General features: G+C 40.6%; 1 protein-coding gene across 1 annotated transcript; it reads left to right on the top strand.

Annotated features, from left to right (window-relative positions):
- The first annotated feature begins 2,255 nt into the window (after positions 1-2,255).
- Positions 2,256-17,431, top strand: SRPRB (SRP receptor subunit beta). The gene is made up of 7 exons (XM_017505720.2): positions 2,256-2,767; positions 3,370-3,464; positions 4,456-4,533; positions 8,442-8,524; positions 12,285-12,421; positions 13,684-13,738; positions 16,302-17,431. Exons 1-7 carry the CDS (start codon positions 2,614-2,616, stop codon positions 16,513-16,515), a joined length of 816 nt encoding a protein of 271 aa, XP_017361209.1. The 5' UTR covers positions 2,256-2,613; the 3' UTR covers positions 16,516-17,431.
- The last annotated feature ends 1,413 nt before the right edge of the window (positions 17,432-18,844 follow it).

The following is an 18,844-nucleotide window of genomic DNA, read 5'->3' on the forward strand; positions in this document are numbered from 1 at the left end:
TAGACACTATCATTTAAAGTAAGTTATTTCCTTGTTAACCATGTTTTGAATAGCCTGTGAATATCAGGTGCTCACCTAAACCTAACAGCCTCAACCTTAAACAAAGGCCATCGCAACCTTATACACAAAAAATACTTCTGTGAGGACAGCTACCCATCAACTGCCTGTCCAGCCTAGTACTGATGCCATCCTTGTGGTTGATCCTTGTAATGGTGGATAATTATCTCAAAACAATTATGGAATCTGATTCATTTTTTTCTTGAAAAATCTTTGTCTTCCTTTACACCTCCCTGAATATGCACATAGGTGACTACTGCATGCATATTCTCATTGCAATGCCTATTCCTGAATAAACATTATTTTCCTTTAGAGTCTTCCTCTCTGCTTGTTATTTAGCTTGATACCCTTCAGGGCTGCACAAAACCTCAACGTGCACAGAGACAAAGAAAAAAGAGAGGAACTGGGGTTGGACCTGGTGACTCGCAGCTATAATTACAGCGTTTTGGGAGGCCAAGGCAGGAGGACTGCTTGAGGCCAAGAGTTCAAGACCAGCCTGGGCAACATAGTGAGACCCTGTCTCTGCAAAAAACATTTTTTTAATTAAAAAATAATTAGCCAGGCATGGTGGCATACACCTGTAGTCCCATGCACTTGAGAGACTGATGCAGGAGCACTTGAGCCCAGGAATTCCAGGTTACTATGAGCTGTGATCACATGTCACTGCACTACAGCCTGGGCAACAGAGCAAGACCCTGTCTCCAAAGAAGAGAAAAGAGAGGAACTGGCACTCTGCCTTTATTACTAATGTGTCTGCCAGTAGCTAGGTAGAGACATTTTTGATTGGGCAAGAAGTAAAACATAGATGTTAAGTGTTGTGTTAGGAAGATTTACAATATGATTTCGGCACACCCTCAAAAGCCAGGCCACTGGGGAAATGTCAACAATGTTGGCTGTTAGTTTGGTCTGGTGATCAATGGATGCCAAATCATCAATGATAATATCTATAAAAATTGATTAGAGCAGTCATTTAAGTAGGTGTTGCAGGAGATGGAAAGGTTGGCAGGAACCAGGCCAGAAGGGATTTTGCATGCTATGTTGAGGAGCTTAGAGTTTATCCAGAATGCAGTAAGAAGTTTCATTTGGAGCGACATAGATAATTGGCAGATCTGCAGAGAACTATGACTTGAGAGGAAAAAAAACTGCAAGCAGAGAGACTACCTGAGAGCATTTAGGCAAAAGATGCAGTATTTAGGCAAAGGTTGCTCAGAGTCTAACACAGAAACAGAAATAGGTATTAAAAAAAAGGGCACAAATTTGAGAGATGTCTGAGAGTTAAAATATATAGGATGTGATTAGTTGGCTATTGTGAATTAAGTGAAAGGAATGTTATCAAGGCTGCATCCTAGGTGGTGGGTATGGCTGACTAGGAAGATGAGATGTGGTTGTTGCAGTCTTTTGAGATGGTTTTTGTCATCGTGCATTGGTGCTTGAGAACCCTCCCTTCATGTCCTTTCCCCAGCTCCATTTCTTCTGATTAAAAAAAAAAAACCAAGTGACTCGATTTTGATTCTTTTTCAATGGCAATGTGGAACTGTAATAAACTTTTTTCAATCTTTCAGTGACACTGACATCTTGTCTACTCAGTCATGCAATTAAATTGTGTACATTTTAAAACAATGACACCTGTTTAAGGACAGACTGTGAACTGGAACCCTCTAGGCTGGCCACTTTTGGTGTTGTATTTGGGCCACAAGTTTTTTTAACGCTTTTAATTACCTACCAAAATTTCAAAAGTGGAAAGTTTCCTATAAAAATCTGCCTTTATTGTTTCTCTTGAAAACTGGAAGAACTGGCCACCCAGGTCCCACAACACCTACCTGGCTGAATACGGTCTGCCCCACTTTCAGCAGAAATAACCTCTGCAGTTTTCAACAGCCGCAGCTCTCCTGGTCGTTGATTTTCCTAGCTGCTTCCCTTAAGGCAGACATTTGAGTTTGAGTCCTAGATTTACAGTGCAGGGGCAGTGAATTAGTTACGCTTCTCACGTACTCATTTTCTTCTGCACAGCACCTGCTTTTCCTTTAACCACTCGCAGATGCTAATTCATTCTTTAGGACTCAGTTCCAGTCTCCAGCAGCTTTTCTCTGAACTCATGATGGACTCCGCGTCCCATTATGTATTTCCACATCGCTCCGTATATCCACCTGTTACACCCTTGCCACATTAAATTCAGATTAAATGTTTGTAGTATGCTTGAGTTCTTCCCAAGTCTCACATCACTTAGCGACAGTTGGGAAATCCTCAGTGGCAATTTCGGGAGCCATTCATTAATTTTATCATTCTTTCAACAGCCACAACGTAGGTGACGACGACTGACTTATCTCTTAAAAGACGTGCGTGTCCCTCGACAAATAACTTGTGTGTCCTTACCGTTCCGCAGGAGGACGGAGTACCAGAGAACTACAACTCCCATCAGGCACTTGGGGATCGCCGCGGCCTGAAGGGGCGACCATGGCTTAGGAACTACCATTCGCGTGAGGTTCTGCTCCTCGCGCCTGCGCAGAGCGCTGGGCCACGTCTCTTTTGCGGTGGCGGAGACCACGCGTCTCACCCATGGCTTCCCCGGACTTGCGCCGGGTGGCGGATGGCGGCGGTGCTGGGGGAACCTTCCAGCCCTACCTAGACTCCTTGCGGCAGGAGCTGCAGCGGACGGACCCAATGGTGTTTTCAGTGGTGGTGGCGCTTCTGGCCGTGCTGGTGACGCTAGGTAAAAGGCGGCGAGTGGTTATGGCGGGTTCGGGGCGGGCAGAGGTCCAGGCTCTGGCTGCACTGATGCAGGCCGGGGACGCGGGGCTGGGAGGGCGCTTTGGGGGCGTCAGGAGAGTGAGACTCACCCAGCCTGCACTCCACCCTCTCGCCTAAAGCAGCGGCAGCAGCGGAACGTTAAGCGGGATCCCGGGCAACCCTCGCAGTTACGTCCTGGTCTTTGGGGCGCGGATTGCTCTTCGTCATCCGCCCCTGTTAGGCTTTAGCGCGCTGTTCCTCGCCTTCCGCTGCTCTCACTGCAAAGTCTCAGGGTCTTTACACCAACTTTCAGCCTCCCGTGTTTGCGTGCGGGCGCTGGGGATACCAAGATAGCGCTTGAGGCCCGAGTCAGAGTAAGGAGTGCAAAGAAAAGTTGACTGTTGACAGTGCCTGGCTCTCAGTGGATCCTTAACAACAACAACAGTAACCATTATGATTAAAAAGTCTATTCCAGGTAAATGAGGTGTTTCGTCACAGACTTCTGTTATTTTGCCCACCCCAGCCATGCACATAAACTGATTACCAAGGGATAACTTCTGTTGTTTTTCTCTGTCTATTCCACAGTGTTCTGGAAGTTAATCCGGAGCAGAAGGAGCAGTCAGAGAGCTGTTCTTCTTCTTGGCCTTTGTGACTCCGGGAAAACGTTGCTGTTTGTCAGGGTAAATGATTTCATTTACACCCCTGTTAAGCTTAATGGAAAATTGTATACCATTCCAGTATTCCTGTCATCTCCTGGTTTATTTTGTAAAAGAGGCTGATGCCGATAAATTTGGGAGTTAATTCATACTTGGGAGAACAAAAAGACTCTTAGAAACGCGTGGGAACTATTGATTATTTCTATGTATTTTTTTGCCCTTGCCAGACGCTGTTTAGTCTTTATCACATTTAAGTGTTTTATTTAACTAGTTTCATTACAGAATAGCGGAAGGCATAGAAGCCAGGGTCCTACAGACAGTTTATAATTCCTTGATCAACAAACTCTTACGAGAATTTATCAAAGACACTTTTGCACAGGATGATCCTTTGACATAATGGGCTAGCTAGGCTCCTTTTTACTAATATTTATTTTTAATACATTTAGTATTTTTAACAGTGTGTTTTAATATGGTGAATAGGGGAGTTTTCTGCTTTTTAATTCTTGAGAGTATAAATTATTTCCCTTCGTTAAAGAAATATCTCAAATCTGGATCTCATTCCAATGCCTAGGCTAGAGTGCAGTGGGGAGATCTCAGCACATTACATCCTTGACCTCTGGGACTCAGCTGATTCTCCCACCTCAGCCTCCGAGTACCTGGAACTACAGGCTTGTGTCACTATGCCCGGCTAATTTTTTGTATTTTTTTGTAGAGATGAGGTTTTGCCATGTTGCCCAGGGTTTAAATCATTTTTGATGGTTAAAAATCTTTAGAGAAGATTGGCAAATTTGCCTACTAACTGTCTTTTGAGAATAATGTTTTTCTTCCATTGAGGAGAGAGGAGTAAAGTTAGAAATTAATTAGGTTGTTTTCTACAGGTAAAAAAAAATCAATATGGTCTTTTTTACCTGTTGCAAGCAGTATTCATTTACTTGACTGGGAGACTTAGGATAATATTACTCAATTTAGGTTTGCTATTAAAATGTTGAATATCTCCCATCTTGTTTTTTTGCAGTTGTTAACAGGCCTTTATAGAGACACTCAGACGTCCATTACTGACAGCTCTGCTGTGTACAGAGTCAACAATAACAGGGTAAGGTGTTTGTGGAGTTTTGGAGTCTGACAGGCTTACTTTACTGTGGTGTGTCAGTTAAGGACATTTTTAGGATGAGTTCATCTGGGGATGTACCATTTGTAGCTTGTTTTTATGGAGAAACATATTCTATGTGATAAATTCTGCTCTTGACAATCCGTGCAGGAGATTTAATCATGTCCTCCTCTGCTTTATTTTACTTTAATGTACAGTAATGTTACATCATATTTTATTCTTATTTTTTTTCTTGAGTCTTCGTTCCAGCTTTACAATGAGTTCTTAAGAGTGGGCATTAAGCCTTTTATGTTTTGAATGGGTAATACATGCACATGGGACAAAAATTCAAAAGGTTAGAAATCAAATTTGATGAAAAGTGATTTTTCCTTTCCTTTCCCCACTACCCAGTCTTCTCCTTAGAAGCAATAACTTACTTTTTTTACGTGTGGCCTTCCAGATGTTCTGTGCATACACAAACATATTTGTATATACTTTATTGCTTTTTTCTTTTTAAATACTGTTCTGCCCATTGTGTTTTTTCAGTATGGCTGCTACAACTTGGGCTTTTCTTATTCTCCTACATTTGTATACATAGTACCACCTGGTTGGTTTATGAGCTGCATGGTATTTTACTGTGTTGCTAGACCATACAATTAAATTCTTACTTAATCAGGACCATGTTAATAGACATTTAGTTTTGTTATTATAATCTTTTGCTTTTACAAACAATGCTGCAGTGGATATCTTACAGAGTATATATGAATATATGTTGAATATAAAGAATCATGGGGCTAGGCACAGTGGGTCATACCTGTAATCCCAGCACTTTGGGAGACTGAGGCAGGCAGATCACTTGAGGTCAGGAGTTCAAGACCAGCCTGGCCAATGTGATGAAACCTCGTCTCTACTAAAATTATAAAAACTAGCCACGCTTGCTGGTGAGTACCTCTAATTCCAGCTACTTGGAAGGCTGAGGCATGAGAATCACTTGAACCTGGGAGGCGGAGGTTGCAGTGAGCGGAGATCACACCACTGCACTGCAGCCTGGGCGATAGAGCAAGACTCAAGTCTCAAAACAAAACAAAACAATTATAAGGAATCATGGGAAAGACTTTTTACATACCTTTGTAGCTTCAAAATGTAGACAGTCACTACCACACCAATTATAATGCATAATAAGTTGGTTTTTTTTTTTTTCTTTTTTGAGACAAGAGTCTCACTCTGTTGCCCAAGCTGGAGTGCAGTGGCACGATGTTGGCTCACTGCAACCTCTGCCTCCCTGGTTGAAGTGATTCTTCTGCCTCAGCCTCCTGAGTAGCTGTGATTACTGGTGCCCACCACCATGCCTGGCTAATTTTTGTGTTTTTAGTAGGTACGGGGTTTCACCACATTGGCCAGGCTGGTCTCGAACTCCTGACCTCAAGTGATCTGCCCACCTTGGCCTCCCAGTGCTGGGATTACAGGCATGAGCCACTGCACCCAGGCACGTAATAAGTTTTGGTGAGTGAGTGGAGTGAGGGCTGGGTGGCTGGTTGCAGGGTGCGGATGGATAGACGGATGAATCAGAATTGTGGTTTGGGACTTTTTCTTCTTCTCTTTATGTTCTCCTTTCCTCTTTCTCATGCCTCCAGAATTAAACATTGTAAACAAAGATAAAGGGACATATTTTTATGTATCTTAGAGATACCTTTGTTTTTTGGTGATGACATTCTTTTTGGCCTAGACCTTTTCAAACTCCCAGGGATTGAGATTTTGAAATTCCAGGTTGGAAAGATCATCTAGTACCTGTACCAAATTTTTAAAGTAGGATATTCCAGGATATCTTTTGACCTGTACCTTCTAATACGTAGCCATTGGCCACATGTGACTGTTGAGCACCTGAACTAAGAATAGTCGAAATTGAGGCATGCTGTAAGTGTGAAGTATACCCTAGATCTTGAAGACTTAGTATGGAAAAAAAGAGAATATGAAGTATCATGAATAATTTCTTTTTTTATTACATGTTAAAAGGTAATATTTTGGATATATTAAATAACATTATTAAAATTAATTTTACCAATTTCTCTTTACATTTTTATTATAGTTACTGGAATATTTAAAATTATAAGCTGGGTGCGGTGGCTCATGCCTGTAATCCTAGCACTTTTGGAGGCCAAGGCGGGCGGATTGCCTGAGCTCAGGAGTTTGAGACCAGCCTGGACAACACAGTGAAACCCCATCTGTACTAAAATACAAAATAAATTAGCTGGGCATGGCGGTGTGCGCCTGTAGTCCCAGCTACTCAGGAGGCTGAGGAGGAGAATTGCTTGAGGGAGGCGGAGGTTGCAGTGAGCCAAGATTGTGCCACTGCACTCCAACCTGGACAACAGAGCGAGACTCCATCTCTCAAAAAAAATAAAATTACATATGTGGCTTCTGTTATTCTATATTTCTACTATATTTCTACTCCATTTCTACTGAATATATAGAGCATTTTTTTCCCTTCCTTCTTCACGTTTTCTCCTACCCCTTATGTTTTTGATCTAATCTCGTTAGATAGTAATGTACCTTGTAATGTATCTTCTAAATTGCTTATAGCGTGTGGTGTAGTGCTGCTTTTGAAATGGAGCAGTAACTCCCAACCTGAGGTTTCCATTCTAACAGTACTTTAAAATGGCGGCGGAGGTGGGGGGTTAATAAAAACATTCTATTTGTCTATAAAGAAATGCATAGGCCGGGCGTGGTGGCTCAAGCCTGTAATCCCAGCACTTTGGGAGGCCGAGGCGGGTGGATCACGAGGTCAAGAGATCGAGACCATCCTGGTCAACATGGTGAAACCCCGTCTCTACTAAAAATACAAAAAAAAATTAGCTGGGCATGGTGGTGCTTGCCTGTAATCACAGCTACTTAGGAGGCTGAGGCAGGAGAATTGCCTGAACCCAGGAGGCGGAGGTTGCGGTGAGCCGAGATCGCGCCATTGCACTCCAGCCTGGGTAAGAAGAGCGAAACTCTGTCTCAAAAAAAAAAAAAAAAAAAGAAATGCATAGGCTATGTGAAAGGTAAGGTCATGATAAATCCAGCTGGAATTAAACCTGTACAGGATACTGATTGCCTGCTTCTGAACTGTGGGTATGGTTGGCTGTGGATAAGGTAGAGCATCTGAGAAATGGTTAGTGGGTCTGCTGCATGTACCAGGCCACACCTGAGAGTCTTATCATTGAGCACAGCCACATTTACACTGAATATGAGCTCTAGTCACCATTCCAGGCCTTGACCTTATACTCAAGAATGGCAGTCTAGAACTTACTAGGATGCATCATAGATTTGCTCAGTAGGGGCTCAAGAATTGACAGAAATATTGATGGAGTAGAACAAATACATGATGTGTCTAAAGACAAATATTTAAAACGTTAGGTTAAGGGTGGACATGATAAAATCGTGTGTTGTTATAAAGATTGGAGATCCCAGTAAGAGTAACATGTTCTATGAAAAATTGTAAGTTCTTCTATTACATTACTAGTTTATGAGTATTTGTTTCTGTTTTCACATTTTTGCTTATACTCATCCGCTACTCCTACTTTGCCGTACTCATACTAGCTTATCTCCCAAGTCTCAGGTAGATCACACTTCCCTGACACCCCCAGACAGGTTTCTCCTGTACCCTCAGAACATTTATCAATGTTCTCATTTTATGTTTTTGTGTAATTTTACATTAGGTTCACCTTTCTCATAAATTTTGCTATATCAGGAACCATGTCTTTGGCCACTCTTCCATCCCCAGAACTTTGGCTAGTGTTTTATGAGTAGAAGATGCTCTGAACATTTGTTTGATTAATCAATAGGTGCCAGTTTGATAGCCAATATATGATACTAAAGGTTTATATTGTGAATGTGTAACTGTACTGAAACGTTATTATTGCTGCCATCCTCAGGGCAATAGCCTGACCTTGATTGACCTCCCTGGCCATGAGAGTTTGAGGCTTCAGTTCTTAGAGCGGTTTAAGTCTTCAGCCAGGTAAGAAGGAAGGAATTGAAGTGCTTGTCTAGGTCTGTATGTGTATATCAAAGCCACTCATGTGCATTGCTCTGGTGGTGTTTGGGAAGCTATATGGTATCCTGTGGGAGACCTTGAGGTGGCCTTGAGGTCAGCCAGTTCTGAGTTGTAAGTCCACCTTCACCTGGATTATGAGGATTTTATGGGATTAAAATGCTTAAAAAGTGTTCCTTTAGTGTTTAGGAAATGTTAACCTTTCTTGTCATTGTTATTAAATTTTGCATTTATTCTGAAGAAGAATTTAATAATGTATATGACTATTAAAATCTGAAAAAAGAAATTTAAAGCTGGAATGAATCCTAGAAGTTATTAAATGCTAACATCATTTATATATATATTCTTAAATTACCTAAAATTGATGTTTGAAGAAATACAGAACAGTATTTCTATATTTCTTTTAGTGTGTGCCCTGGTGTTACTGACTTTTAAGTTCTTCCCTAAACATCCTATGCTGCAGTTTCAGATGCTGCTCTTTTGGTCTCTAACATTAATAAGAACTGAAGAGGAAAATCAGTATGCCACATTTCACTGATTTGAAGTCACATTTTAATGTCTCTGAATTTGGAGTTCTTATAGTTGGTGTCATAGGTTAATTGGGAGTATTTTCTCTTAGTGGTGCCTAAATTAATGTCTTTTCATTGGCAGCATCTTAGTTTTTTGATGGAAGGAAGTAGTTGATTCTTTGGCTTCTATTGAAGATGTCTAGACTGAGATTTCATTATTACTTCTTTGCCCACAAGATGGTGGTGATGAGCAATTTGTCACAGATAAGAATATTCTTATTCCTTGGACAATTGAGACAAATCAGGAACTGGTAAATTTAGCCATAATTGGGTTTTTATTTCCAATTAAATTTTTTTTCCAGTTCTAAATATTTTATGATTTGCAGTGTAAGTACTCTGTGATTCAAGTATTTTGGGCAAATAAAACATGCAAAATATGAAGATAAAACTTAGTTCAAATAAATTATAATCATGATATATACAAGTTGAAAAGACATTTCATATATTGGTAGGTGACCTTTTAATCCTATTTTCTGTTCGACAAGTTTCCTCTGCAGCTATTCTGCCTCTCCTGATTTGAACAAATGGTATTGCTGAACCTATCATGGTTCCCCTCCCCCACTTTTTAAACATTGCTTATTTGATTGTCTGAAACCAATATCAGTTTCCCTTTCCTGAACTTTCAACACTTTAACTTTGATCTTCCTCACATCCTCCTTTTCCTTATGCTCCTTTTTAACCCCCAACCATACTATTTTTTTCTCTGACGTTCAGTGACGAGAGTTACCAGGATGCTTATGGTCTTTGGCTCCCTGTTGCTTCTTGCATTTTACTTCTTCCCTTTCAAGTCAGTTTTCTCTCATTGAGTATATCTTTTAGAAGCATTTCCAGAGAGGGTGATGAGTGGTCAGATGTTTTCAGTCTTTGTGCATTTGTAACACTCTTTATTTGGCCTGCATTTTGGAATGACTGTTTCAGCTGAGTGCAGAGTCCTGGGTGGCAGCGCATCACTCCTGACCTCATAACGTCTGTTGCAGATGAGAACGCTGTTGCCAGTCAGTCTAATTGTCGTTGCACTGTAGTAAGTCTGCCTGATTTGGCCTTCTATCCAGGGATAGGTTTTCTTCTGTTCAAGGATGGATTTAACGTTATCATTCTTGGAATTCAGGTGTGCTATTCTAGACCAAAGAGTCTCCTCAGTTTTCGAAAATTCTCACCATCGTCTCTCCAGGTAGTGCTGTTTCCCCATTCTCATTTCTCATACCCTGGAATCCTTATGAATGTTATTGAACCTTGTTTCTGCCTTTCTTATCTCCTCCCTATCATATTTTCCAAATCTTTCTTCCTTGCATATTGTAAGATTCTCTCAAATTTGTTTTCTGGTTTATTACATTCTTTTCAGCTGAGTGTAATCTCTGCCTAACTTTTCCATGGATTAATCTCATTTACTATATTTGTCTAAAATGCTTACCTTTCAAACCAACCTGTTTCTTTTTATACTATTCTATTTTTTATTGTAGTTTGTAGTATTTTCTTAAATAATTTTTAACATTTACTTTATAGATAGCTTTATTATTCTAGTTTTGGGGTGCTGATTATTCTCTCTTGGAGGTGCCAGTTATTCTCCCTCATAATTGTTTATTTTCTTCTGTGCCTTGTAATTTTTGATCCAGAACTTTCCTTCAAGAGTGACACGTTGATACTGTGGATATCAACAATGGATTAAATATCTTGAAGATATTTAATACATTAGGATATGAAAGCCTTGCTCCATAAGCGTTCATATTTCCTTCTGTTGGGGCCATCAGGCTTCAAAAAATCTGGTCTAATTTTTATATAAACCTTTCCCTTGGGGTTCTTACACCTGGAGAGAGTATAAATTCATACCCTACATCTGTGTGAGGCAGTGGAGGCCTGGTGTTCTAAGGTAAGTTTTTCCCCAAGCCCCGACCTCCATGAGACTATTAAGTTGTAGGCTTTGTGCAAGGTGTTCAGTTCTAGCTCCCCAGCTGCATGTTGGCCATTGCATGTCTCTTATCTCTATCTGGGCATTCAAACCCTTGTCCATAAGGCTTGTATTTTGTTTTCCGGTTTTTTTTTTTTGAGATGGAATCTCGCTTTGTCTCCCAGGCTAGAGTGCAGTGGCATGATCTCAATTCACTGCAACCTCTGCCTCCCGAGTTCAGGCAGTTCTTAGCCTCTCGAGTAGCTGGGATTACAGGTGCCCACCACCACACCCGGCTAATTATATTTTTAGTAGAGATTGGGTTTCACTATGTTGCTCAGGCTGGTCTCAAACTTCTGACCTCAAGTGATCCACCTGCCTTGGCCTCCCAAAGTGCTAGGATTACAGGTGTGAGCCACTGTGCACAGCCCCTAGGGCTTGTTGTCTGCAGTTTCCCTGGGCTGCTGCACGTTAGCTTTGATATCTCTTTGTTTCTGTCACATGAGGAGTTCCACTATGGGTGCCTTAATTTAGGCCTTACCTGCTCACTGTGCTTCTAGTTCAAGCGCACTCGAAGATTGCTTTGTCTTCCATTTAGGCACCAGTATTCTTCGTAAGACAGAAAAACATAAACTCTACAGGTCATTGTGTCATGCTTCACTGTCTGACTCAGATCTCCCTGATTTCCCCATCTCCCTGTGTACCAGCTTACCTTGACTTCCCCAGGGAATGTGTTTCACATATGTGTGCCTTGAACATACTGTAGGCGGAGCATCCCTTATCCAAAATGCTTGGAACCAGAAGTGTTTTAGATTTGGATTTTTGGATTGAGGATACTCAACCTGTACTTTCCACACAGTCTGTGCCCCAGTTTTTTGGTCTGGCTAAGATTCAGTTCAACTGTTACATCCTCCTGAAAGTTTTCTTTGACCTGGTCCCATTTAAATGATCTTTCTCTTTGTTCCTGTTGCGTGTGTGCATAGTTCTGCCTTGGCATTTAATCATATTGTTCTCTATATAATGATGTGTCTTTGAGGACAGGCATCATTTCTTAATTGTCGTTTTTCAGCTTCAGTCATTGATACACCATAGCACTCAATAGTTCCTTGTTAAATGAGGATTTGTGTTACCTGATGACATATGCAGACCTGTATGTGTGTCTGCTGAGTGTTAATCACGAAGATTGACTTTGAAGAAATTCAGGATAGTTTTTCAAGGTAATGATGTCCTGTTACATCTTCACATGCCAGTTTTTCTTTTTTTCTCCTTCCAGGGCTATTGTGTTTGTTGTGGATAGTGCAGCATTCCAGCGAGAGGTGAAGGATGTGGCTGAGTTTCTGTATCAAGTCCTCATTGACAGTGTGGGTCTGAAGAACATACCATCATTCTTAATAGCCTGCAATAAGCAAGGTGCCATCATGTTTTCTGGCAATAATTGAGTTTTTTGGGGGTTGCTACTAATAATTACTTCAGTTATTTACAGTTGTTATTATTGAGAATGAGAGATAATTGCTGTAAAAAACTATAAATGAAAGGATTTTAAATCTTAAAATTTATATCTACTCCTACCTTTTCACCAGTCTTCTAACCAGAAGACCAAGGAATAACCACCAAGTGTCTGCTAACTAATTTTTCTTTGATACAGTGTTTTTCAGATTATAAATTATTTTACTTTACCAAGTTGAGTTCATCAGATTGACAATATGTGATATCAGATACACAATTTTGGAGGGTGGAGTGTCTGCTTTCAAACAAGTCTACTGTACAGCACATTTTATCAAGGGGAGTTTGCTGACGTTGTTTTCTTTTAACCTGATAACCATTGAAAACTTTCTAGCAATCCCCAATCAGACGGGACTTCAGTTCCATTACCTGTATAGTAAGATAAGTCTAGTGGATCTCTTCAGGTTTCTTTGAGATCTGAATTCTGATTCTATGAAGAGTCCAAGGCATTTCTCAGAAGTGATCAGATAATAACCTTAATAATACCTTATCAGGAATGCAGTTATTAGCCTCATGACCTGACCTCTTTATTTCTCCGATTCAGTGTAAGGTGGGGAGCTATTGTTTATTTGCTTTGTGGCAAACCAGGGCTTGTTTCTTACCTTTAGTATACTTGATGCTTTAAACGTATTGTCTTAGTATCAGCTGGAAATGTGCTAAGTGTACTTTTAAATGGCATGTAGGGTATTGTCTTTTGGAGTGTGAAGACACTTCTTACAATCATAGCACTGGTAGGCTTTCTTTTTGTTAAACTGATTAAACATATATATGTATTGAATTGAAAGGTCTGTTAGGTGTGGAGAACTTGTTAAACTGATTAAACATATATATGTATTGAATTGAAAGGTCTGTCAATTCAATATATGTATTGAATTGAACTTTAGTTCTCCGCACCTGACAGACTTATATATCCTGCTTTAAGTATTTAAAGGTAGTTAGTTTTAGGGTCACCAGCATAATATGTTTACAAGCATTATCTTGGGAAAACCCCTAGTGCAAGTATAAAGCTTACTTTGATAGAGAAGGAACTAGTGATAAAAGGCATTTAAAAAAAAAAAGGGAAAAGAAACTTACTGGTTTAAATAGGAATTTTCCTTCTGTATCAGAAGAAATCTTGGGAAAAGACCCATTCTTGTTTAAACTACAACAGTGTCTTTATTTCTTTACAGATATAGCAATGGCAAAATCAGCAAAGTTAATTCAACAGCAGCTGGAGAAAGAACTGTAAGTGTGAAAGAGGCCTGTTGGTTAATTATATATCTTAACTCTTAGACTAAGCAGTATATTCATGTTTCATTTGTTTGGTTGTATGTGATTATCACAATTATAGACTGAGAGTAGTGGAATTATATATTTGTTAAATAATTTGCAAAATAATGGAATCACAAACTATTAATAGGATGCTTATAGATATTTTAAAATTTTATAGATTTTTTGAAACCATAAACTCAATTTATCTTACCATTGTTGCTAAATCATTTACAGTTGAAATGAAATGTTTTAGAAGCTAAAAAATGTTACATGCCAACTTGAGAACAGTGTTATTTCAGTGAGTGGAAGTGTTAGTTCACTACTCAATAATGCATGTGAAGTGGTATTTAAGGATGCATGTAAATAATAAAAAATAAAAACAATCAGGAAAAAAGAAATCATTTAAAAGCCACTTTGGAAATTATTGTTGGTAGAATAAGAACAATGCTGAGGAAGACTGGAAGTCTTTGATACTATATTGTAGCTTCCTAGATTGTTAAGGTAGTTGGCAATCTTATATATCCTGCTTTAAGTGTTTAAAAGCTTGTAAATTGAGCTATAAGCTTTTGAATTTTAAGGAATCTCTCATGTCATCTGTGTTAGGCGAATTTGTAAGAGCTAGCCAAAAGCTGGCTTAGAAGAAATGATCAACATTTATAGTAAAGCAAATTATGTTTTCTTACTGCTTTTGTGTAAGGCCTTGAAAAGGATCTGATGAGGAAAAGCTGTATAAATTCAACTTTTAGAACCTTTTCTCCCCACCATGATTTACTGACTCCCTTATTTATTTAAGAAGCACCTGTAGTGCATCTGGTGTTTGCCAAGCTGCAGTCAGGATGCCGCTGTAGGAGGACATGTGTTCCTGTACTCAGGAGCTTAGATTCTGCTAGAATCTAGTCAGCTCCTGGCATTGGCAAACTCCTGCCGAGAGCCTGCAAGCCAAGAGTAGATCTACAGTTTTGAAGGGCAGGTAAAAAACAGAAGAAAAATATACGACAAAATATTGAATTTCTGGCTTTTTGCAGAACGATCTTGCTGGCCCTGGCGATGCCATTTTCAATGGTTCCTTTCCCTCCTGGAGCTGCGAGTTTATCACCCTGTCCCCCTGTGCTCTCGATGCTCACTCTCTTGGATTGTATACGTTGCTTGCCATTAGGTTAATAAGGACATTGGAACAATGGGATGATTGGATTTTTCTAAAAATTCTCTTGCAATTGTTGGCAATTGTTTTGAGGAAACCAAAGCTATCATAATGATATTTGTGAATCAGTCTGCGTTATTTTTAGCAGACAGTCCAAGTCTTCCCATGGCTATAACACATTTTCCATAGGCTGTTTGGTTTTCATTCTGTAGAGTTAGAGAAAAGCAATACAGAAGGCAATGCTTTATTAAACGGCAGTGAAACAAAATGTTGAAAAGTTGTAAAGGTTAACATCAGTTAAAATTAGGAATCTGACTAATTTAAATTTAATCTCAGATTTGTGAGAATTAGGCCCCGTTAGCTTTGAGGCATTTCATAACCTCTGAATAAAAAAGTTTATTATATTTACATGGCCTTGTGGAAAAAAGCTTATTACATGTAATATGTTACTTTTTTTCCTTAAAATTTTTTTATTGTAAAATATCTTACATATAAGAGTATATATGTCACATACATTAAGGTTAAGAAAATATTAAAATGAATACCTATGTACTCACCACCCTGCCTAGAAGGCCCCTGTTTCTTCCCAAAAGCTTTTCCCTCAAGAGGTCAGAAATATCCAATTTTGTATTGTTTTTAAAATAAGTGTGTGTGTGTGCGTGTGTTCCTAAACAAGGTATTGCTTAGTTTTGCTTGTGGATTCTTCACTAATTTTGAAGCAACTTCACAGAACAAGAAATGCTTTATTTTGTAAGAAAGAAGACTGGCAGCATGTATTCCTCTGCTTCTGGATAGCACAAAGGGAGGAGGAGGAGGCTGGGAGTTGAGTGTTGCTTATGCACTCTTTATTAGCGCCAGCAGGTGGCAGTAAGGAGACTTACATTTGGAAGGTTTTAATGTTAAAGAGGTTGGAGAATAGTAATTGTGTCCGAGTTAGGAAAAGAGAATCTGGAGTTTGTGGATTTCTAAACTCCATATCCAAATAGACTCAAAAAAAAAAAAAAAAAAAATACATACCCTATCTAGCCACACTTCACTTTGAGAAACTTATGTTTTTATAACACTTACAGCATGTATTTAAAAAAATATTTTTAAATGGCATCATTCAGGAGATCCTCTTAGAAGATGGGGGGCCCTGGGCTGAAGGAAAGTTGTGACCTGGTCCGCTGCTGACCTGCCCTCTAGCCCTGTGAGGTCCGACCCCCACCCCATCTACCTCACCTGTCTGTCCAAGAGAGTGACCTACAAATGCAAAGGACTATTCAACAATCTTAATAGCGTAATTGTCAAGTCTATGGTTAAGTTTTAAATGAGTGCTGAAATGTTTAGAAACTAATATGATTTAGTTGCTGTATAAAAATGTTGCCTCCTGACTTGTTTCCTTTTGCCCCACAGCAACACCTTGCGAGTTACCCGTTCTGCTGCCCCCAGCACACTGGACAGTTCCAGCCCTGCCCCTGCTCAGCTGGGGAAGAAAGGGAAAGAGTTTGAATTCTCACAGTTGCCCCTCAGAGTGGAGTTCCTGGAGTGCAGTGCCAAGGGTGGAAGAGGGGACGCGGGCCCTGCCGACATCCAGGACTTGGAGAAATGGCTGGCTAAAATTGCCTGAGGGGCAGCTCCAAACCACGAGACCTGAATGTGTGTGACACACCGTTTCGGAAAAAGGGCTGTGGTAGTGCAGAGTTGATAAGGAAGGGGTACAAAATGTCGTTAGAAACATTTCTCTGTTTTGGAAACAAAGTACTGTTGAAACCAGCTTGGAATTTTTTTTTTACGTTCAGTTTTCCCTTATGGCTGCCTTTCAAACAGGTACCTTTTATTTGATGCCTGTATCTTCCCTTTGTTAAGGTGCAACTTGAAGTAGGGTCAAGGTTTTTGTGGCATAACAAGCAGACTCCACACAGCAAGGCGTCTGTGGTGAGAATGTGGTCATCACCTGAAAATGTTCTTACCTTCTGCTTCTGTGCCTCGGTCCCTTTTTCCTGGAAACAAACCTGCCTATGTATGAAGCCAGTTGATTTCCAGTTGCACTATTTCCAGTTGCTTCTGAAGTTCTGAGGCAATACATTGTCTAGTCCTTTGCGAATTTTTCTGATTTGTGGGCACGGTTACCAAGTTTCCCCACATGTGAAGACAGGTACAAAATAGCTGAGCTAAGCAGACAGTGGGTCTGTTCTTCATCAGCTCAGTAACTTGTCCACACTTCAGTCTTAGCACTTACGTTTCAAAAGCTGGTCACAAGCCCTTGGAGTCATTCCCAGATAACAACTGGAAATGATAAATCCCCTAATGCCAAGGGTCTAGTGTGTTCTTAGTGGTTATACTGGGAAGTGTATGGAGATTTAGGTGCCGCTCTGCTCTGGACGGCTGAAGGCTCCTGGGCCATCTTCATGTGCTGCTTGAAGAGCTCCTGTTTTATACTCTTGGCTAGAATGTTGTGGAACAAATACAAAGTGAAAAAAGTTCTCTAGATTTCTGAAGTGCACATTCATTGATGCTAAAAAAAAGTTGCCTTTTTGAGGTGATGTTCTTTGCTGTCTTCTTAAACATAAGGATTTTTTAAATGATTAATATATTTCTTGGTAAGTAAAACAGCCTGTCTGGCTCAAAGCAGTTAAATAGAATGGAATGGTGAGTACAGATGGGAGCACATGTCAGGATTCAGGCCTAACGACTTGTTTCCTGAGACTAAAGATTGCAATATACCCAGGCACACACACTTCTATTCCTAGCTGACACACTCAGGGACAAGCCCAACTAAAGCTTACAAGGAGACAAGGGTGCTTTGTCCAAGTGAGAAGCCAATTATGGAACAGTGCTTTAGGAGCCACGGTAGGAGAGGCCCACAGTTCTCTGGAGCATGCAGCAGGGGCACTCCACCTGGCCTTGAGGATCAGGGGGAGTCAAAGGATAAAGCATGGGGCTAATGACTTCTGAGGGAGCGTGATCCCCAGGTACGGCCTCTGCCTGCTGTGTCACACATCCCTTCTGGTGGGTCACTTAGGCTTTGGGAGTACACGTCACCTCAGACTATCATCATTCCTGGCAGATATACTCCAAGCTCCCAGCCCAAAGCATGTGTCAGCCTTGCTGCTGGAGCACAAAGACAATGTGAATGAAACATGAAATGGAGAAGTCGTGAGACCCTGACCCTGAGTCCTTGCTTGAAGCCTGCTGCTAGTGTTCTTACCTGTCGTTTGGACTTTCATCCTTTTCCTAATTAGCCAAGTAGTAACTTAGGAAGTAGGTAAGAGCAATGAATGTGATATGTTCACAGAATCATAGTAGGAGGTCATGGGAGTAAAAGTCAGTGGCCTGATGCTTCTGTTAAGAGGCATGTGTCCCTCTCGGCCTTTTTTCTGGTTAAGATTTTACTTTATTGGAGGAAGCAGCATACCAGAAAAAGTGACTGAAGAAGGACGGCAAGGTTGAGTTTGAGTATAGGCCTAAAGAAGGTCTTCCAAAAAAGGAAAATTCTACCTGGAACAGTGGTCTCCAATGTTCATGGGCATCAGTATTACCTGCGATGCTTGTTAAGCTGATTTGAGAACCCTACTCTTAGACAGTTTGATTCATGAGCAGGTCTGGTATTGCCTCAGGAATCTGCATGTTTAACAAGTCCTTCATCAGTCACATGGGGCTCCTGGGTACCCCTAGAGATGATCTGGCCTGGAGTGTCACGTGTGCCTTTACTCTGTTTTGTTTTTAAACAGTAAAGGTTGAAAGGTTTTGGGAAGGGTTTTGATGGGAGGTCAAGTGTGCTCTCCACTTGGGCGGTGCCCTCTTGTGGTCCTGAAGGCATTCGACTGAAGTAGGCCCATTTTGTGAGATGGGCAGGTGCAGCCAGAATAGATGGATGGATGTCGGGTCACGGAGAAAGGCATACTAGGCATGACCATGTGACATAGATGAGTCACTTGAGCTTGAAACACGTTGGG

This window comes from Cebus imitator, unplaced genomic scaffold (genome assembly GCF_001604975.1).
Source record: "Cebus imitator isolate Cc_AM_T3 unplaced genomic scaffold, Cebus_imitator-1.0 Scaffold340, whole genome shotgun sequence".
NCBI classification, from domain to species: domain Eukaryota; kingdom Metazoa; phylum Chordata; class Mammalia; order Primates; family Cebidae; genus Cebus; species Cebus imitator.